The 22,925-nt window shown below is 38.7% G+C and overlaps 1 protein-coding gene across 1 annotated transcript in view; it reads left to right on the top strand.

Annotated features, from left to right (window-relative positions):
- The first annotated feature begins 9,989 nt into the window (after positions 1-9,989).
- MACC1 (MET transcriptional regulator MACC1) overlaps positions 9,990-22,925 on the top strand; it is a 35,032-nt gene continuing 22,096 nt past the window's right edge. The window contains exon 1 of the mRNA XM_064675551.1: positions 9,990-10,114. Coding sequence (XP_064531621.1) covers positions 10,112-10,114 — 3 coding nt within the window. The 5' untranslated portion in view covers positions 9,990-10,111. The remainder of the gene's footprint in view (positions 10,115-22,925) is intronic.

The following is a 22,925-nucleotide window of genomic DNA, read 5'->3' on the forward strand; positions in this document are numbered from 1 at the left end:
TTCTTGAGGAATCCATTTCAAGACACTCATCTTAAGACTAGTCTCTGAACGTTTTTCAGATTTATAAGTTGTTCTTTTCCCTTATATTTAAAAGATTAATGTTTGTATTTTGCTATTATTAAATTTTTCCTCTATTAATAGTGAGATAATGATTCCCTATTCCAAAAAGTACTTTTTAATATAGAAATTAAGTCCAGTGCCAGTAAACTAACCAAGTGAAAGGAGTAGCTAATAATTTAAAAGCAAAAATGTAGGAGTTTATATGTGTGAGTACTTGTGAGCACTTCTTATGTGTTTATACATTTGCATGACTATAGTCTGGATGTTTTGCTGAAGTGTACCAGCATCACTGCTCAATTTATGTATGTCTTTGATCTTGGCCTTCAGCAAGAAATGGATGCAAAGGGAATCTCCACGGATCCTCTGTGACCCAGTTGCTCAAAACATCTTAGACCAACTAACTTTGGTATGTGTGTTTGCTGAAACATAACTTTTATTTTTTGTTGCCATTTCGAGACGGCTTTTTATTCATTTTTCCTGCATGAAGTTCCAGCCACAAGGCAGTACTACTGCTGGTCTAAACTCAGAATTGTCTGAAGTCATCAAAGTCACAGCTGCTAACACCACAATCAGCAGAACCGCAATTTGAATGCCTCTGAATAATCACGGCTTCCTCACTGCATTGGATTTAAAAACCAAAGAGAAATGTGTGGGACACTGGAAGATACCAGATTAAGCATCGGTTGTATTATTTGGCTGGAAAATGTTTACTGAAACCACTCATGTCATTTAAAGAAGTTTAAAGCAGTTCATTATTTGATCTTATCTGCTCCTGTACATGTCAACAAAGATAAATCATTGCATTCAAAATAAAGGCAAGAGGAACGAACCCTGCAAGATTTTTGAGTGAGCACTCCCTCGAGCCAGTCAGTGCTGAAAATATTCAGTGCATTGCAGGGACCTGCCTTCCAGAACAGGTCTCATAAAGACCTCTAAACCAAATACGCTCCTATTTCCACAGCTTTCATTTAACAGGGGCCTAGTGTACTGAAGTGATGTTCCATGTTTAACAGTTTGATACATATCAGATCCTCAGAAGATGTGAACTGGAACCACTCCTTTTGCTTCAGCAGAGTTGCTCTGATTACTAACAGCTGAAGAACTAGCATTATTACTTTTTTATAACTGCATTCTCAACATACGCTGTACTTAAGTCATACTGTTTATTGCACCTTGCAGGTTTTCTCTAAGCTGGGAAGCCATCTTTAGTCAGAACCTTTGAAAGCCCAAAAAGATAAAACTTAAAAGCAAAAAGAAAAATGATATTAGCAGAAGACGAAATCAGAATATTGTTGTCTTGCATTACCATTTCTCCCACATTAGCAGCCTCAGTGCAAAAAATGTCAGTAAACACAGGGAGTGCTCAGCTGCCACCACCTCGTAAGCTGCAGGAGGTGCCAGCCATGGGTGGAGGGCTGCTGTACCAGCACACACTGCTCTGGTGGTGTAGGCATTAATTACAGTCATTATGGTAATCAGAGGCAACAGGAGGTATTGGTGAATAAGAGGTTCTCTTTTAAGTACCAGGGGCCCAGAGGTAACAGCAGCTCTGTCCAGAGCTGGCCAGGTCTGGGAGTGGCTTTTCAGCTGAAACACTCTTGGGTTCCAGCTCTATTACTCCTAAGGCAGCCAGAAATGATCCTCCTTTTTGGTAGGCACATTAAAGACCATCTCCAGGCCTTCGTGTGTGCTTCAGATTAGTCACGTGAGGTCACCTGGGAGTTAAAGCTGGGTCCTGTTTTTCAGTTGTAAGGATGATAATGTCAGGCCTTTTCTGAAAGGGTTGAGGTCACTCTACCTTAGGAGTAATTTTAATGGGTTTATAGTGCATCAAAATGTCTTGTTATAGGAGAGGGAGATTTCAGTTGCAGAAACAGTGTTTTGCAGATCAGGTGGTTGTTTGTAGAGCTTTTGGAAAATTACATTTCGGTTATTAAAACGTGAGACAATATTATCAGGATGGTAATAGCATCTGGTTAGTACCAGTTGCTTGTGGAGCTGAGAGGTATGTACTCCAGAGCTTAGATTCGGGTGCAGAAAAAAACATATACATATGCAATGTAAGCGTGATAATACTATTCCTAAAGAACAAAACACCAAAATACATTGTTAAATACTCATCTGAATTATGTCAACAACAACAAGATTAACTGATATTTTGCTGACTCAGAAACCCAACTGAACACCTGAGTGATTACATAACTGAATAGTTTCTTCATCAGTGGTGTGGGTATTTTTCTTTGCATTGTTACAAGGTTTTTCCTTTGCTTGATATAGCTGATGATGAGAAACAGAGTGGTTTTTTCCAGGTAAGGAATACACAGACAGTAAGAGCTCAGATCCACATTTCTGTACCGCAAATATATGACAAAGGCATAGTAGAACTTAACTAATTTGTGTCATTATAAAAATAATTATGAGCAAATTATCTAACTAGAATAGATAAAAATGCAATCAAAACCTGTACTTTTTTAATCTCCAAATATGATATGTAAGTAATTGATAAATAAAATGTGATCAATCCAGTCATCTCATACAGTTCTATCATAGTTGTAAAGACAAATTGTTTTTCATGCTACAGACGTTATTGAAACCCTGACTCCTAGTTGTAGGCAACACTTAAAAGGTAACTTTTACACTTCTTTATCTACTATACCACACAGTAAATATGAGTAATTAATACTTTAGGTATTAGACATAATGTACTGGGTATGATAGGTGACAAAGGTAGTGAGCTTAGACTATTGCTTCAGTTACTGCAGAAATATGCAGTCACCTGGCTTAATAGACCACATTTCAGGGATACATCACAGTGAGTGCCATCGTGCTGTTGGATTAAGGAGGCCAGGTGATTGTGAGAAGGGATAAGAAACTGGCCTTTCACAGCTTCACTGCTCACTTCTTATTTAGCTCCTTTTCAGACCACAATTTAGAAAATCAGTCACATTTAGGTTTATTATTAATACAGGCTAAGGTGTTGTTAAATTTAAAACAGGACAAATGTTTTCTACTAAACTGAGGAAATGTTCTCAACTGGAGGAATAAAACCCAAAAACTAACTCTCAATTCATAACAAAGAAGAAATGAATTTGTGGTTCTAGCTTTTCAGGGCTTATTAGCTCCTGTGTTACTGGAAATACAATCTATCTTAAAGGGATGAATAACTTGTTTTAAAGTAAAAGTTATATTTAAGCTGTAATTGATAGATATATTTAGTAAGTAATTGTTCAAGTCAGTAAGAAAAATTTAATTTCTTTGAGCCTTTTCAAAATTGCATTTTTATCAACCCAAAGTAAAAAGAAGAAACCCCAGCTAGCAAATACTTACTTTCAGCTTTAAATGGCACAAAGAACATGAAATTCTTGCTATTTATGTCATTTTTCGAACCCTGTCTAACATGGAGACAATCAGTTTTAGGTTTGTAATGGTGCTATAAAGTATTTTTCAGGTCTTACCTGGTGCCTCAAATCTGATTTTTAGAAGCATCTGCTTTCCATATGGGTACCTAAACAAAGGCTTGTCTTTCAAGAGCGTCTGGTATCTCCTGACTCCCAGTGAGGCACCAGTGGCCAGATTTTCAAGTTCTTTACATAGTCAATGCTGAAGAACAGGTCCATGTTGACAAACTATATGGTCAAATCTAGCCACCTACTACTTAATTCACCAAAGCTGCTTGGGATCTACAATGAGATCAGATTCTGATTCTTGATGTGTATGTTTTTGTATGAAATAGAGGAGCTTTTGGATTTCAATTTCTCATAACTTTCTGGTTTGAACTGGATTTTTACCTGTTAAAAAAAGAAACCTTCTCTAGATTTTGTGCTTTGATATCAGTCCCTCTTTCATTTGCTGTTTTCGCTGTGATTTTCTGCGGTCTAATAATATGGTAACCTTTCCTCCACAGAGGTCCTCAGCTTTCTTTTTCACTTGGATGAGCCTTTTCATGAAACTTGCAGCATTCTACCCAGTCTGAGTTCTCTGTCCCTTCATTAAGCTGAACTGGCTCATGGATTCACAAACTAGTGGTAGTGAGGATCAATTGGAGTCTTAGACACAGCACAATCATGTAGACCTTGTTTCCTGAGGAAATCAGGCTAAAAATAGCAACAAAAGAATCTTATTTGCTGCTTCTTTAGTAACCAATTATTTTCTACCACAGTGTGGCTGAGTACAATGTGCTAATAATTTCTTGAAATATAATATAATAAAATCTGAGATAGAACAGTATTTTTCTTGCCTCACTGCTCATTACTCTTCAAGATATGGACTTTTTGGCCTGGACCCCATTATTCTACCTTGCTCCTCCCGCCTGCAGAAATTTTTTTTTACTGTCACATGGAACATTGTCCTTGGTGACATGCAATATAAGCGAAGCAGGATTTAATGAGGAACTAGGACCAAAATAGGGTTTTACTAACCTGAAAGATGTTATTCTTTTGCCAAGTCTAATGTACATGGATCTGTAGGCATCACTGCAAGGACTGCAGGATTAGTCTCTGCAAAACACTGCTTGGGCCATGGCGGTCTTTGCATGTGTCTTACTCACTGAGGTAGTAGGCTTGTATGCTCAAGCCAAATTTGTTTTTCTTCTTTTGAGGTCTCGTTGTACCTTTTCTCTGTGGGAATGGAGTAAGTGTTCCTTCCCTGCAGAGCACAGCAGATTCAGCTGTGGGAGAGAGAAGTTTGCTAGCGACAGATTAAAAATCATGTAAACACAAAAATAAATAGTCTGTTTAATGAACACTCTTTGCACAAAGTAATCTAGCAACTAACCAAACTATCAGCCTTAGTTACAGAGAGGAAACAAATGTTTTCATAGTACAAAAGACAACTTGTGAGTCTTTCCCTAGGGTACAAGTTCCAACCTACTTTTCTTTTCAAGAGAGAAAGAGATCTTTCTCTACCACTTTCAGAGCTCTTTCTCCAATTCCCTTTTGGCAACCATATGCTCACTATTCAGGAACGTTCCTCCCCTGATATTCTTCAGTCCTGTTTGCCAGGTACCTATTCATCTAATGTTTTGCTTAAATGATCCTCTTTAAAATTTTCATTACAAAACAAAATGCTCTCTATTTAATATTACTTCATGTTCAATCAACATAGAGGCATGGTATACTCATTTCTTCACTAAGATAAGTACTAGAGGAAAACAATGATTTTCCTTGAGTTGTTGATATATGAAAATCAGAAAAACTTTTTTCTTTAGGACTTTCTGAGTGTTTTGTTTGTTTGGTTGGTTGATTGGTTTGGTTTGTTGGTTTGGTTTGGTTTTGGTGGTGGTTTTGGTTTTTTTTAACAAAACAAAACCACATTTCAGTTCTTGGTCCAGCTTACCATGGAGAAATTATTTCTCCCCCTCCGAGCAGAAACAGATCTAGTAAGTCCAAATATAGCTTCTGCTGCTCAGTATAGCATCTTCCTTACAAACTTAATTGCTGGACAGTATTCTTTCAGTTTGGTCTGCTGCCTTCAGCAGTTTAAGTACACACTTGTGCTTTGGCTGTAGTTTCTCTTACTGCATAATGCTGTGGTACTGTGGTACTCATGGCACAAGTTCCATGTATTCGTTAAAATGTGATGCTGCATTTCTTATACCAATTCTTCACCTTGACTAAAGTCTAAGAAACAGCCTACTTTGAGAGCTGTTTTTCTGGTGTTTAACGTTGCCCAGAACTGTATCCTTCCCTCCAGAAACCAGGTTAAAGCTTTCTGATTGCTTTGGTTCACTATGTATCAGGAAAAGTGGCTTTTACTGCCTGGGTGGAGTATTCATTAGTGTTTGTAAAGCCTGCTTTGTTTTAGAAATGTTTGTTATCATAAGTAATATCTCTTCAAAATGTGATTTTTGGCCATGTTTTATACTGGCAACAGCCCTAATGTGACACAAAACTGGCAGAAGTGCTTTTGCTGGTATAGATTATACTCATGGTCCTGGAAGCAGTAAGAACAGCCAAAACCATTTTTGCCAGCATAACCATACTATTAAACATTTTCTATCATAGACCTGTCAGAGGAACAGTTTTCACCCCCACACCTTTATTAATTGTTATTTCATTGGGAGTTCTACCTAAGCTGCTGCCTCATGTGTAAACATCTTTGGCCTGAATATTCTCTGCCATGGAAGTTTTTCTTCCACTGGTGGGGACTGGCAGGGGAAGAATAATATAGTTGACCATGTCTGAGTGGACTCTTTGTATTCAGAATACCCTGACATCATACCTTTGTTTTCTCTCCTACATGCATGTATAAATCATGGTGCAGTGACCACAGCTAATTTGCATTGGAAATAATTATACAGGTAACTGTCACGTAGCCTAAAGTTAATGGTGGCCCTCTTTTAAAGGCTTGATGGTCAAGGGGTTCATATTTGTTATCTCATAAGTTTTAGCAATGACTGGAACAAATGGGATGAGAATAGTATGTAATGTACAGTGAAGCCTTGGTGTTCTCCATTCTTCTGATGAGAACTGCAGCAAAAAGATATGCATGTCCAAGAGTATATGCTACTTTCTGCCACAGCTATTCCATCCGTTGGAAGCAAATAAAATATTTTTACACGCAGAAACTAAGTGTGCCCTTTGACCCTGCAGTCACTACTAGGTTTAGCCATCAAAATGCATAGGTATTTAAACAAGCAAACAAAAGTAAAAAATCAGGAAAAGGGAAAGCACATACTGTAATCAGTCGAAAACTGAAGACGTGGCTGCCACTTACCATGTATGTTATGTTATCTCAAGCCAGCATGTGACTGCTTATGCTCCCAAACTTTCCATGATCTCCTCTGCTCTTGCCACACTAGTTGCTGTGCTAATGTGGGCTGATCCATCATGTCTGGCTTTAATCCACATCTTCCCATAAGCAAGTGCTCCCATATTCCAAACTTTCCACTTCAGAATTAACCTCATTGGTCCCCCTGCTGTTCCATAAGGTTCCTCCCTAAATTCCATTGATTTCAATAATATATATTTCAGAAATATATCTGAGAAGTGGATTGAGCTTAGCAAACAAACAAACAAAAAAAGTGAAAAATATATTGTCAAGTGAGTCTGTGAGGATCTGATATAGTTTTTGTTTGTGTGTACAGCATGTGGGTTTCCCTTGTACACAAAAAGTGCAGTTAATTAAACACACTAAATTGCTTAACTGTCCACAAACTACCTAGCATTCCTAAGGCCTAGGAATCTAAATCTGATTTCTAGAAGACTTTGAAAATGAGTCAAACTGTAGAAAACCACAGTTTCTCATCAAATGGTGTTCAAAGAAAAGCTGTTGAGGAATCTGGGTTTCAGTGGAGTCTGGAAATGGAAACTGACTGATCAGAACTTTCTGGAGAGGTAATAGAGTATGTAGCACTGTCTTTTAAACATCTGGTTTAGATGCCTTTAAGGTAAACTTCATTGTGCAACAAGGCAGAAGTGGCAGACTTTAATAAATATGTGTGAACTAATAATTGGTCACCCTTGTACAGAAAACCTGGACAGACTATGTTAATGCTTGAGCCCTTTTGTAGGTAGGATCCTTCCAGTACCTAAATGGCTGCTACAAGAAAGATGGAGAGGGGCTTTTTACAAGGACATGCAGAGATAGGACAAGAGAAGATGGCTTAAGACTGAAAGAGGATAAGTTTTGATTAGATATTAGAAAGAAATTCCTTAATGAAAGGGTGGTGAGGCACTGCAACAGGTTGCGTAGAGAAGCTGTGAATGTCCCATCCCCAGAAGTGTTCAAGTCCAGGTTGGATGGGCCTTTGAGCAACCTGATCTAGTGCAAAGATGTCCAACCCAAAGCATGCTATGTTCCTATGGCCCAGAGGTGAACTGAAATCCTGTAGATGCTTTATGTGGATCACTAGGGTTCCAACTGCAGAATTATGGGTACATTGTATACTCATTTTCTACCTGAGAAACAGTTGAGAGGCATGTCGTATTAATTGAGTTTTGATTCATCTCTATAAAAAGAGATGTTAAAAATCATCAGCTTAAACATTAAGTCTTTCTGTTTAAGATAAAATCCCACTAATATTTTTTAAAATATTGTTTTAACCAAAAGAATGGATTATCAAAAACATCTGGCTCTGAAAACACTTCTGCTGGGAACCAACATTCCTGTTATGAGGATATGGTCCATTCAGAGAAATGAAGCCTGGGGAAGAGTATCTTATCTAACCAGAAATTTTAAGTTGATATGACAGAAAAGGGATTGAAATTTAGAGTTTAGGATACCAAGATCTTAATTTAGTATTTGATTATATTAGTATAACAGTAAGTTTCAATTGATTTGGTGTGTTGTCATTCATATTAGACACACATGATAGGAAGTACCTACCTCAAAAAAAAAATGCAAAGAAAATCCAAAAACCAGAAAATGAAACATATAAAAAAAATTAAATACTTGCTTTCTTAGTAGCTCTGAATAAGCCACTAAATGTCACTGGAAATGTTTCCCTTCTTCTTCTGGTGTCTGACAGGACTTATCTGTCCCAAATTTTCTATTTCCAGATCTCGAATTTCAAAACTAAACCTTTACAGAAGCAGTGGTATTAGAAATCACCCAATATTTCTATAACTAGTAGTTTCAGTACATAGTGAATACCCTGCTGTGTTACTCTAACATTCTGCTTCTGACAGCAGGACAGAGCTCTCTTAACAATCTATGTCTATCATCATCATCATAGCTAGGCTTCGCGAACAAAGATTTAGGAAGGCTCTATCCACGTTTGTTACAGTGGATACAGTTGTTAAGCAACAATCTACTGGGTTGCTTAAAGCATTTAGAGATGGGGCATCTCTTTTTTCCTCTTTGTTACATATGGCAAGGTGGGAAAGGCTGTTTTCTGGATTGAGTGGGGGGTGGGAAAGTGTTCAGTTCTCTGAAGGAACTGAATGGTGCTGTAATGCATTGACCATTTTTTTCCAGATGAAACTATTTGATGAGTTTCACCTCATTTTGCTACCAGCCCTGGTCAGACAGAACTTGTTTCAGCAGGTTGCTTATTTGGTGGAAATTACCCACCAGTATTGACACTATCTTGTCCATAAACAACCTGGATTCTGCCTTTCTCCATTTTTTTATCCTATCTGATTTATACTTCAGCTATTTGGAGGCAGGATTAGAAAGCCTGTGAACCCTCTTTTCGTGAAAGGAGGGTTTCAATTGTGAGTCCTAAGTGCCTTAAAACCACAGGTAGCAAATAATAACAGAATAGGCAAATCATCCCTTCTCCAACTCCCTGTGACATTACTAGCACAAAGACCATTTTTCTTACCTCTCTGTACCTGTAATCTTTGTCCTTCTAAACCTTATTCTGCAAAATTCTGAAATTACTGAGAAAAATACCTGCAATATAATGTATTTCCTCAAGGACATGGGGTAAAAGGGAACCCTTTCTTCCTGACGCTCCCAAATATCTTTGCATTCCCTCCTCTGTAGATATCCCACGCCACTGCCACCCCTCCTTCCCTTGCTTCCTTATACCCAGTTGTCTGATTCTCTCACATGCCTAAACCGGTCATACAGGTTCACGAGATTTCGGTCATTGTACTCATTGCCTGTAAATCTAATTATTTCTAACTTAACCTTTATCAAAAGGCCACTTGTTGAGCCTCTCCCAGCAATTCAATATATCTGCAACATGGTATGTGAAAGTAGAAAACCCTAATTCTGTTCCAGTGGCACACAAGGAGCACATGCTTCCTCCTTCTCTCCTCTGCATGTCTATCTCTCCTCCCTAAGGCGAAACTCCCACACCACCTCTCCTGGTTTCAGGTGTAATCATAAACCAGCAGAAGGCAATTATGGGTAATGTAGTCCCATCGCTCACTCCTGTCTATTCAAACAAGTGGTGCCAGGTACCTGCTAGACTGCACATTCCAGCAGGCATTGCACAGCACCCTGAAGAGGGAGGCTCGCCAGGCGTACTCCAGCACCTACCTGAACCCTCAGCACGCCGGAGTTTTTCAAAGCTGGAGCAAGAATAAGTATTCCTTCAACAATGCTGATGTCTTGGACAAAAGCATAATTTGGATCTAGGAAAAAACTCTTAGTTTCCAGAATGGTGAGTTTGCTTTTTTCTTTCAAGTGTCTTTTGCTGATTATGTTTAAAATATATTGAAGGATCTGAAATATCAGAGTAGTTTTTTACCTTGTACTATTGCGTCTGCCCAACACTATCTTTTTGGCCATTGTTAGTTCTAGGTGCCTCTGGAGAAGGTGCAGAAATCATGTACATTTTGAATTACATGATATTGTACCCTAGGGTGATTTGGGATGTGTAGAGAAAGACACTTGCTAGGTGTTGGTGATTGCCTTTCCTGAGAGCTTAAATAATAGCGAGCCTCTTACAATTTTTAATCAATCAATATTAAACTGGTCTTCCCTGTCTTTTTACTTTGAAAGGAGCAGCTGTAGATGTGTGTGTGTGTGTGTGTGTGTGTATGCATGCGCATGCACACCTTTATGGGGTGTGATTTTTTGTTGGTTGATTGGTTGGTTTGGTTTTATTGAAGCACTGTATGAATTAAAACACTCCACACATGCAGCAGTTGGATTGGCCCCTGGCTTTGTGAGTTGGGGCCAGGATACTGAACACTGCATAACAATTCTCCCTGTGAACAAGGCAGCTACTAGAAATCAGAAAAATAGAGTTTAAAGAGCACTTCTGAACTCTAAAGTATTCATTTGCTATTAAAAGAAACCTTGAATGGTAATACCTCCAGCCTAAATGGAGGCAAGACCTATCATGCTGACAGACCTTGAACCAACTCCCTCTACAGCTAAAAAATGACAAGCAGAGCTGGCCGGTCTGCTTAAAAATAGACACGTTTAAATGAAAGACAAGAAAGAAACAGTTCTTGTTATTTTCCCACCTGTTATTATCACAGCTAATAACAGCTTTTCTTTCACAAGGATTTATTTTTTTAAGGAGAGAGATCAAAATTTTAACAGCTTGGCAGTAGCTTTTGACTGGCTTTATAATGGAAGGGAAACAGGCATACTCCTGACGGAGGGAGGGAAAGGGGGAGGGGATCATTCATATGGTAATATTGTACTGGTTAGGTCTTGGGAGGTGCAAATTGCCACACTGGTAACACTTTCCCTAGCCCAAAACTACGTATTTGACAGTAATGCAGCAGTTAATACGAAATTCTCCAACACTAAACTTAGACACTGGAAACAGTTGCAGTGTCTGTGTTGGGTGGGACGTACACAATGGAATTAACAACATAAGTTCAAACTGGTTATTGTCAAGCTAGAAGCCAGAGAATAGTGTTTGCCTTGAGTACATTAAAACCAAGGAATACCTACATTCATATTCACTAAACTACATAGTACAACAATATCCTGTGGGAATGTGTTCAACAGGCTAATTATACAGTCATAGAATCAAAGAATCACTTAGGTTGGAAAGACCTCTAAGAACACAAAGTCCAGCCATTAACCCAGAGCTGCCACATCCACCACTCAACCACGTCTGTAAGAGCCACAGCTTCACAGCTTTTAAATACCTCCAGGGATGGTGACTCCGCTACTTCACTGGGCAGCCTATTCCAGTGCTTGACAAGTCTTTTGGTGAAGGATTTTTTCCTAATATCCAATCTAAGCCTCCCCTGGAGCAACTTGAGAACATTTCCTCTTGTCCTATTGCTTGTTACCTGGGAGAAGAGACTGACCCCACCAGCCTACAACCTTCTTTCAGGTAGTTGTAGAGAACAATAAGGTCCCCCATGAGCCTCCTTTTCTCCAGACTAAGCAACCCCAGCTCCCTCAGCCGCTGCCCATAATACCTGTGTTGTGGATCCTTCACCAACTTTGTTACCCTTCTTCACACTTGTTACAGCAATACCTTGCAATACAGGGTTTATCGAGCATTTAAATATTTGGCTTAAAGTTTTGTGCTGTCTCTCTTCCTCCTTTTTCTCCCCTTATTATGAGAATAGTTAATTGGGTTCAATCACACACTTCTTTGTGTTACTAAAGTTCTTGTAACTCTTTTTCATAGTGATTTCCCCACTGTGGCCCAGGAATATTTGTATTTGGTGGATTATCTGTGAGAGGTTTCTATGGAAGGTATCCAAGGAAAGAAAAGACTTTAAAATTCACTATCACTGAAGTTGGATCTATTCCTGTCTATTTTCCACAACAGATAAACTCAAGCTCCTTGAGTAACTACATGTCTTTAAGCTGCTGTAAACTTTGGCATAAGTCCCTGCAGGGAAGTCCATCACATTGCTGTAAAAGTCAAAAGGCTGGCTTTCTTTGGACAGAACAGCCAGTTAGTCAACCTAATCTGATGATCTCTAAAGGATGTTCTCTTGTCTGAAAAGCTGAGCTATGCAGTAGCAGCAGCTGCAGTACATCACGTTTCTACGCTACAGACATGGTGCATACTTGTAACAAAATTTGGAAAAGAATAAGTATAGTTCTGTCTGGAACTACAGGCTCTCCTGTCCTTTCTCCTACTGCATAGGATTCTCAGCTACATCACAGATACAACAATGGGAAATGAAACATGATTGGATAGGATAAAAAGAGCTACTTCAATATCATACCTTTCTTGATGTCCCATACCCTGCTGCTGCCACAAAAATGTTTAGTCTAATTTTACCTTCAATTTTTTTAACTGTTTTTTTTATGGAAGCCTTTTCCTTTCATCTCTTGCCCTCTTTCTTGAATTATTTTCAATTCATCTCCAACTCTGTAATTTCAGAAAATAGCAGAAAATAGGATTTATTTTCCAGAAACTGAAGTCCAGAGTAAAAGTGATGTCATATACTCATGGAAAATATATATCCCTATTCACTCTGCAACATTTTATCACATTTTCATCTGCTTCTCAGTACAGACCAGTATCTTATTTGTATTTCTGCACACGCTTTTTAAACTGCCAAAGATCATGCTTAAACTTTTCCTAAGAACCTTCAACTAGTTTAGAAATCGATGTGTATGAGTAAATTTAAATTGTTCTTCTGAAAGCACCTCTTATCTACAGCAAACCTAATCTTACACTGTCTGATTTATTAGGCTTTCCCGTAGTTCTTCATAGTCTGCTCTAGCGTTAATAATCTCATTAATTTTGGTTTGTGAGCAAACACTGTCATACCACTTTTCACTGACCTTCCCTTTCGACCCTCCAGAATTTACTCAAAGCACCTACTGTGTTCTTCGATACATGGAGGCACTGCAGCATGTCCCTACCAAGAAGCAGGATGAAGCTGAATCAGGGCTTCGATCCACTGCGAACTTCAGAAAACTGAAACAATTTTATACCTTGAGGCAAGGGCTGTTTTGGGCTCTGGTTTGGTGTCCTGGTGATGAGCAAAAGCTTTTAGGTTTAGATGTACCTGGAATTTTATAGGAGGCATATACTGATCAATTACTATAGCAGTAAGAGTCCTTCCTTGCACAGCTGAACTTCACCTTGTAAGCCACCCTGATCAGGAAAAAGTTGATTATTTAGCTGAAAGCTACCTTATTACCCCCAAATGCTGCCTCCTCCTTGCTGTGTGCATGACTCTGTAGGCTGAAATGCTCTGGAAACCCAATTAATATCCTGGCAGCCCAGAAGTGAGTCTCTGAGGTCTTCTGCTTAAGATATGTATTTATAAAAGATTCTAGATGATGATTATTTGAGTCCAATATGTAAACGGCCATTTTCTTCAGCTTTCTCAATGGGAAAAGGATCTTTTTGAATTATTAGAGAAGGTCTGCCTTCACTGGAGGCTCAGAGTACTTATAAATCTTTGTGTTCCTCTGCTACATACCTGTGAGATGGAGAGCTCCACTTTACTTTGGGTATGTTCCTGCACTCCATTTAAGCTGCTGTAATGGCTACCTGCTGCTGGATGGGGTAGTCCCATTTTTCATACCTTGCCATTACTTCCCACAGGCCAGCATAGGTGAACACTGAGTCACTATGCCTGGGCTGGCTCCTTGTGAGACCAGATAAGTGCCAGTGTTGATGCAAAGGAGATGTAGGACTGCTGTTTTCTGGAGCAGCCAGCCAGCCAGTCAGATGGCATCCCCAAGAGCAGGCTTAGCCTCAAGCACAATGCCACATGAGCTCATCTCTTTTCACAATACTTAAAAAACTTGGGAGACTTGACCCTGCTTCTATTTCAGGCTTGCTCCAAATTAATTCTTTAATTTCTTTCACTCTCTCCATGGAGGCATATAGTATTTCCTGCATTAAATGGGGGCTTACAAGGATTTAAATTGATTATAAAACATATTGGCTCATACTTCAATCTGCACTGATCTCTAGCTAGATATAATGGTATTATTTCAGGTTGCACCTTTACCTACTAGTAAGAACTGCCAATAACCTCACTTGCCCATTGTGCCAGTCATCCTGCAACCGTGCCAAAGCAAGCAGTTCCTTTCCCCATGGCTGAATAGGCTGTATCGCAAAACATTCATGTAACAACTTGACAAGGAGTTGTTCAAGTTCCCTCCTGAGCCTACATCTGTAAAAAAATCCAAAAGTTTGAGTATACTCAGAGCTTGTGACCCATCAGTGGCAAATTATACAGCCTCATTTTTGTCCTGTGATCCTAAATGGAAGCAAACTTGGGATATGTATTTACATGGAGAACAAACTGTTTTTCTACATGTATTAAGCTGCGTAATTAAAAGGAAATGACTTTGTCTGAGATAAATTGGGGGAGGGACTGCTGACAAGACTTTGAAGTGGTTTGTTTTTATTCATACATGATCTCATGCAATACCTACTCTGAGCCCTGAAGTAAAGCTATGATGTGATGATAACCCTCTTGAGTTCACTCTGATCCACTAGCCTTAACAGGATCTCTGTAAAGGTGGGAGGGGTGAGACACGGCAGAGATACAAGAATTATCAATTTATTCATAGTACTGCCCTAATTCCTGCAGCACTAATTGTCACCTGTTGCTCTGTATGAAATTATAGTGCCTTGAACATGAGTAATGCCAGTTTGTTCTGGTCTGTGATTTTTTCTCCTCCCCTCCCCTCCCCTCCCCTCCCCTCCCCTCCCCTCCCCTCCCCTCCCCTCCCCTCCCCTCCCCTCCCCTCCCCTCCCCTCCCCTCCCCTCCCCTCCCCTCCCCTCCCCTCCCCTCCTCTTCTCTCCCCTCCCCTCCCCTCCCCTCCTCTCTTTTCTTTGCTTCTTATTTGAAATTGGTCTGTTCTTTAGTGTGGACACTAGTTCTTCAGCTCTGGACTGAAACTGTTAACATGCTTCCAATGCATTGTATACAACCATCAAGTGAAATTAATAACATCACAAACATCTTTGTAAAATCTCCTTAGTTTTGCAAGGAAACATTTAAAAGCTCTCAGCAGAAACGTTTTTTGATTGAAATGTTCATAATACCTGCCTTAAGGGGTGAGAAGAGGAAAGCTAAACTTAAACCAGGACCCTCACTTTCCGTATATAAGACAAACTGATAAGGAGCAAAGTTTTCTAGACCTACAGCTAGATAGCATATAGGATGTGCATTGCACTGACTCAACCAAGCACAAAAGCCTCCAAGCTAAATTCTGTGTAGTTTTGAGGAGACTGTGGGAAACTAGTGTTTCTTCCTCAGTGAGAGAATTGGATTTTTTTTGAGAATACAGAAGTATTTGAACTCTGAGGTACATGTGTGATTCTAATTGCAAGAGCTTAATGCATGCATTATCCTAACATAAATAACTTAATTTCTTTATCTCACCAGTGGAGAACAAGAGGTGCATTTAATAACTTTCAGAGTTACTATTTTGTCTGCCACAGCACAGGTACTTAGGCTCTGCTAGCTGGATCCCACCCACAGTTACTTGCCTGGCTTGCACTGCCAGGTGGATACTAATATGGCTGAGTAGAAAAGTGCTACTAATCAGGAAAATATGTAGAAGGGCCCCTTGCACCTTGGAATTCCCTGATAATTATTGTACTCTAGTCACAAATCACATAGCAGAAGGTATTATATGAACTACTCATGTGCTCCCCAGATAAGTAAGAATTTCACTAGACTTTTCCTTGTCTCCTGTAGTAAATAGCAGAAACAGAAGGACAATTTGCTTGAAGTCTGAATATAACGGAAGTTTCATTTTCCACCAATCCAAATATTTTTTTTAAATAACAAATGATATCAGACTTTTAAATTTGGCTACTAGTAAGTTGTTTTACTGGATAAATGAAAACATAGGAGAGTGTAGACACTGTAAGGTGTGTGTGTATACATCAGTAATTTTCTGCTACCCATTGTACATAGCTACAGCTTACTTGTATCTGACTTTGATATGTGATTTCTGCTCATAGCTGAAAAGGGAGGCTGTTAGGAGGTGTTACGAATACCTGCCTTGCTCTCCAGTTAATTCCCTTTTCAGGGTGTGAACACTTGGGGATAGAGAAGGACTCTTGTGATATTTATGCAGTTACTTTCAACACCCTACTCTTGGTGACAATTCTCTTCCCATGGCCCTTGCACGTCCTATGCTCATTCACTGATTTCCTAAGTAGTCTGGGACAAGTTTTTTGGAGATGGATTTTTAAGGGGTTAGCACATATTTACACAAATCTTACAGTAGGGTTGAAAGACACTGGACTGTGATTATCGGTTTCTTTGTGGTTTAGTCTTTCCATCTTGGGTTGAGGGTTGGGCTAGATGACCTTCAAAAGATTCTTCCAAACCAAACTATTCTATACTTTATGATCTGCAAACTTGTCTATCTCCATTTTCCCCCATCCCCGCCCTTTGTCTTGTGCATTAAACATTCAGTGCCCTGTTACAAGGCACTGCTTGTTATGTATTTGTACAAAGCTTTGCAGAGGGATGCTATTCCAGCTAGTTCTGCCAAGATATAAATGAAAAAGTAAAAGAAAGCCCTGGTTTGGGTCCCAACAGAATATAAACATAAGGGGCTCAGAATTGGATTTTTTTTAAAAAAAATTTCAGTTCAACGAAAAATGTGACAATAACACAGCTTGTCACAATAAGAGCTAGGTAAAAGTCTGTGGCCTTAATTCTGCTTAGGAAGAGTAAAGATGATTACTTTGTTGGGGTTTTTCAATTTGAAATCTACAAATAAATCAAATTTGGTCATTATGAAAGAGTCTGACAACGACAGGATTTGCCAGGTTTTGAGCTGTCACGCCTCTGGTACCAAAAACTGTGTCTTGGTACAGGCAGATCTGAGAGGCTGAAAAACCTGCACATTTCTTAAGTGACTAATCACATCTCTCCTAATACGGAGAAGGTGGAGCAAAACCTCACCCTTTTACCCTGTAGGCAAAAAGTTCACATATGGATTATGGGTTCAGCCTTAGGGTTTTTTAATGCTAGTCTCTAAAGAACTTTAAAATAAAATTACTTTTGTGGATGCTAGTGAATCATCATACTGAATGATGATGACAATGACCTACCATTCATTGTAAAATGTTACTAAAATCAGCAACGTGAGATGAATCTGCACTGTAAAATATAATGATCTAAATTAACTTCCACAACAGAGAAAACTGTTTAGCTATATCTGCCAAGACATATGCTTTAGCATAACATCATTTCTGCTTGGGGAAGTCTCCTGAATTGAGTGGAATCTCCTGAAGTTCTGACGATTAGAATTTACACCAAATTAGAAAAATATTTTCCATATTCTTACTGATGATCTGCTACCTGATACTTTTCACTTCTGATGGATATGACATAGCTATACAATAGCTATAAGAAAAACACTGCATTAAAGCTACTACTTTCTTAGATCGTGATGATTCAAAATTTGAGCAAAGTTGTACATATTTCTCTTTATTACAGATGAAGCAACCTATACAAATATAATCCTGGGCTGTGATCTGACAGGAGCTGACTTAAACTAACCTCATGTTGATCAGCATTTGGAATACGCACCTCCAAGAATACTTGCCAAATTAAAGTTTAGATGAAGCTTTGGAAGCAGAACATATTTAATTTGAGTATTGATTTACATACTTCAGGCTTTATTTTCCTTTTTTGAACTAGACAACTCTTTGTTGGAGAATCCTGTGTTCTGCAAATATCTGCCTGTCATCATCAATGACCTGAAACATAGAAGAATAATTGCCATAAAAGGGAAACTCAGATTCACATCCAATAAATTGCACAACCAGGCTTACATGTGTCTGTAGGATAGAAATAAAACAAGAGTCTCCTGTCTCATCACAGCCAAGGAGAAATGCCTTAAACAAAGTTACTTGCCATCACACATCAAGGTGCACATCAAAGTATGTTTGATTTGATGTTTGTAAGTTAAATGTTAAAGGAATATTTATGATATTTAGGACATTATGACACTTGTATACTTTAATCAAGGAACCCCTGACAGTGATAGCAATAATACATGTGTAATGGTAGGATCGAGCTGATTGACCTAAACAATCTTTCAGCTACACTGTAAACGTGTTGTATATGTTGGTCTCTATAGAAAAAAAAACAACATAAAATAACAAATTTGGTTAGGAAAAAAACAAACAGTGGAATTTTGCATATATGATTCTGCAGTATATCACGTAACAAAACACACATCTTGAACCTTATTATCTTGAGAGGTAGGAGCTGCTCAAATGTGTAAAACTCAAACCTTGCTGCCAAGGAGGTGAGATGGGTAAGGAAATGCTTTGATCATCAAAGTCACTGACCTTTTGGAAAAGCAGTGAATTCTTCCTCCCACATTTTGGTACAAATGGAGCAAGGACAGTAAACTTATGAAGGTGAGACCAGAAAAACTGTTTCTTTAGGGCTGGCATTTAGAAGGTGTTGCTGAATAGGCTGAATACTCCAAGCTAACACATGGCAGATGCCTTCAAGTTCCTAATTAGGAAAATCAAAGAACTCAAGAGCTGTTGTAAGTGTGGTCCAGATTTCAGTTTATTTCACTTGTAACCTTGTATTTGGTTCCCTTCTGTCTGAGGCAAAGGTTGCTCAGCTGTTACTGATCAGACTAAAACCTACCAGCTAGAGGAACTCCAACTTCACAGAGGCATTTATCCCAAAAGAAATAGTCTGTGCTGATACCTATAAGGACTTTTGCCCTGGAGATGGTTGTCTGTTCCTTTCAATGTGCTGTAGCCAATGTATGGGACACTGTTGATAGTTCATTCCAGCAGGGAGAGATTATCCTTCACTCCTGCAAGACAGGCTTCCAGAAAAACCTCAACTCTAGGCATTGAATAAAAATTTCATTTCCAAGTAATACTTGTGAAATTAATGTGATTTTCCATTACATTTAAATATCCTAATGGTCTCAGATCCATTAATTTTCTGTTACATCTGTAGTCTGACAATAGCCTTTACAGCAGTTTCACTCTGTGTACCAGGTGATTATTCTCTCTAGTCAATGGAGAATCACATGTCTGCAGAGGTGGTTTTGAATGACGAATGACACCCTGGGTTTCTCTATGTAGGAAGCCAGTGAGATCATGGAACTGCAGCTTCTTCAGATACTAAATAGTATAAAATATTGAAATTGCTCAGTCTGTATAAAATTGGAAGGTGAGCATGATCAGTATTTGTGAAGGGTGAGGCAAAAGAAAGAATTGACACTAGGATTGTCACAAGGCTTGAGAATGGCCAGGTCTTGCAGAGACTGCCACAGCAGTGAAAATGAATTTGCTGCTTATAAAAGTTCTTGAAGGAGTGCAGGAGTGATTGGGATTGTAGGTTTGTTTTGGTTTTGGGCGTTTTGGGAGGGGAAGAGGGGAAGGGAACAGGGAGGAGCTAAACATAACATTGAAATACTGTGATTCTATCTAAAAGCTACTGATCTGCAGTCCTCCACTTCTGCTTGAAAGGCAGGAACTTCAGCTGTGGTGAAAAATAGTAAAGATTGCTGAGACAGAAGAATTGGAATAGAAGACTGGGCACATACTTTGAACTGAGAGAGTATAACCCACAACATTTCTGAATATTTTTCCTTAAGATTTTCTTCAGAGTTGTCTGAGAGACACTCTTTGGAAATTTGATAAGTTTGGTTTCAGTCCAACTTTCTGAGCAATTTGTAACTTTATCACTCTATCCAGTATTTTTATTTGAATTTAGCAGCCAAATTTTTTGGAACAGATGAAAATTTTTATTCAGCTACACTGACTATTTTTTTATATAAAAGAATGAAATTGATGATAATTTAGGAGTTGATTTTAATTTTTTTCCCCTTTGACATGTGGATGGAGTGGGGAGTCTTCTTTATTATAGAGCTTGAGCCATTGACCCCTCATTTTCTGTCCTATGCTAATTTCCTCAAAATCTCTAACACAGTCTCATAGCCAGTGCACCTGGGTGGAGATAGGAAAGAAAAAAGAAAGAAGGAAACAACAGCTTTATGCCTTCTTTCCCTTCTCACCACTGCCGTATAAAATGCAAAGAAGAATTAACATCAAGTGCTTTCTTCATGGCAAATGATATGGAAAGATGTTATAGAGCTGAGTGGGATAGATTTCTTGTGTGATTAGGCATCCATCAGTGTATAGTGCCTGCTCATGCTGTGCCTGAGCAATTACATCTCTTTCAGCTGCTTCATCAAATTTTGCCCTCAGTGGTGTTGGCTCAGAAGGAAGAGCAAGTACCAGTGGGAAGGTAGGATGCCTGTAGCAGCCTGAGTGGCAGAGCTGTTAGGAAAAGCAAGCTGAAGCTCTGCTGTTGCTTTTGTGGTCAGTTGAGACAATGGGAGATAAAAGTCAGCATAGAAATACCTGGGCTAATGGGGAGGACTTCTCCAATTTGTTGTATATTGATTTTGGATATCAGCCACTGATCTGGTGATAACCTTAGGAATGGTTTCTGCCTCTAGGCCTTCAGGGAGCCAGAACAAGGGAATACACAGCCTTAAGATGCTTCCAGTGGGTAATATTATCCATCACAATATAATAGTGATTTTCCTGGATAGGAAAACTAGCTTTCCACTGAGGTATTGCATCTAAGCTAATGGTATGCATCACCAAAGGGAGAACTGCTGCTGAAAACACGGATACTGTGGTGCAATGGAGAAAATGAAGGTGGTTAAATAATATAAACAATTCTTTCTTTCACTTCTGAAGAGAAAATCTTTGAAGAGTGACTGAAACTGCTGCATAAAAATGGATGAGTTTGCACATGTTATTCTGTTTATCATACAAAACAGTAAGGACCAAAAGTATAGATGCCCTCCTCTTAACAGGTAGGAATAGACAGTTCAATCGACGAGTCTCTAAGGCAGCTAGATTTAAAAACTAAATTTAGACACATAAAGGCATGCAATTTGTTGGGAATCTTCTTGAACTTTACTGTTCCTCAAGAAGATCCACAGTGATAATATAGACTGGTGTATTTAATTTATTTATTTGTTTTTAAGATAGAACCACTCACATTTTGGTTTTGAAACTACCAGCAGTACTGGAAGTAGCTCTTCCTAATTTTCATAGGTAGGACTTCTTCCTCGGAAATGTGCAGTCTTTTGTGATTAGAGATAGATAGAAATGGTAGTTTATCTTCCTCTGACTTCATTTTTTGTTGCTGGATCTTTGTCATTTTAGAGTCGATCTGGCAGTCATATTATTTCTGTAAAAGTATTAAGTATTCAGTTAACGACACTATTAAAGTAGTAGTTAGGAGTATACTTCAGAGACTCAAATGTCCTTCATTAGTAGAGAAACTATCCATCTAAACTTGTATGCCACTTGATAGAAATAAGTGAGTCTTTTGCTTGTCAGGAGCGTGTGTGATTGTTATGTAAAGGGAGAGACTGCACTATAATGAGAGGTACTGTTTTTGGCTTACAGAGAACAAAATGCATTTTTATGAACTCCCCTCCCTTCTTCCTTCAAAATTACAGTGTCAAAAATAACTTTAAAATATTGGCAGATGTAACTTAATGGACAGCTTAGACTATTATTAACAACACAAGCACAAATGTTTTAAATGCAATGATGTCTCACTTCTGGAGAAGAGATCCAACCAAACTTTGGGAACTGTAATTGCCATAAAAAGCAACAAAGAAAAAGTGCACTTTTTGCAGTATATCTTGAAATTTGTCTCTGTGATTAAGACTCTCTCTCTGATGCTCTCTTTGCAACGTTCTTAAACTGTCAAGGATTATTGAACAAGTCCTTCTGTCAAAACAGATCAATACACAAAAAATAGGTAACAGTCTTTCCTTGTGAATATTATCAAAATCTATCAAACATACTATTGTTTCTGGTACATGTTCCCTGTGTCTGTTATATAGTCAGTCAAGTAGAGCAAAATGTAATTTGTGAATGCGCTGAAGAATGATTATGCTTACAGTTATTGGCTCTCTGAACTAACCTCTAAATACAACCAGAGAAGTCCTTGACAAGTGGATTTACTTTCTTATATTTAGTGTAAAGTTTTCCCCAAAACAGTTGGTTGCCTGTTTTATTAATTTTTTTCCATATTGAACTGATTATGTGTCACCCATCTTCCATTGTTTCTGCCATCTCGGTGTTGATCTGCCTTTATATTTCCCAGGAGAAATGGAACAAGTGACTGACATGATTCCTCCCCCTTAATCCCGCCATTCTTGTACCACTGGGGTATCTTCTTGCCTAGTTTATACATTTTGAAAGCTTGCCTGACATAGTTTAAACATTGCAAAACAAATTCTCCATGTCTATTACTGTGTTAATTCATTTTTTGGTCAGTGGGTGTTTTTTGTTTGGTTGGTTGGTTGTTGGTTGTTTTTTTCCTTGTCCTCCCCAAGTTAGCTAATACCAAACCAAAGTGGTTCCATATAAAAAGGTCCACTTGACAGTATGGGATTTCAGACATCTTTTTCCTTTCTATTGAAGCAAAATGCTGTCATGCTTATGGAAAGATGGTTTTCTAGTACCTTATCTCATCAAAGGCACAGCACATGGTAGTGTCCCCCTACATCCTTCACTCACAGG

Source organism: Pseudopipra pipra, chromosome 1 (assembly GCF_036250125.1).
Source record: "Pseudopipra pipra isolate bDixPip1 chromosome 1, bDixPip1.hap1, whole genome shotgun sequence".
In the NCBI taxonomy this organism is placed as follows: domain Eukaryota; kingdom Metazoa; phylum Chordata; class Aves; order Passeriformes; family Pipridae; genus Pseudopipra; species Pseudopipra pipra.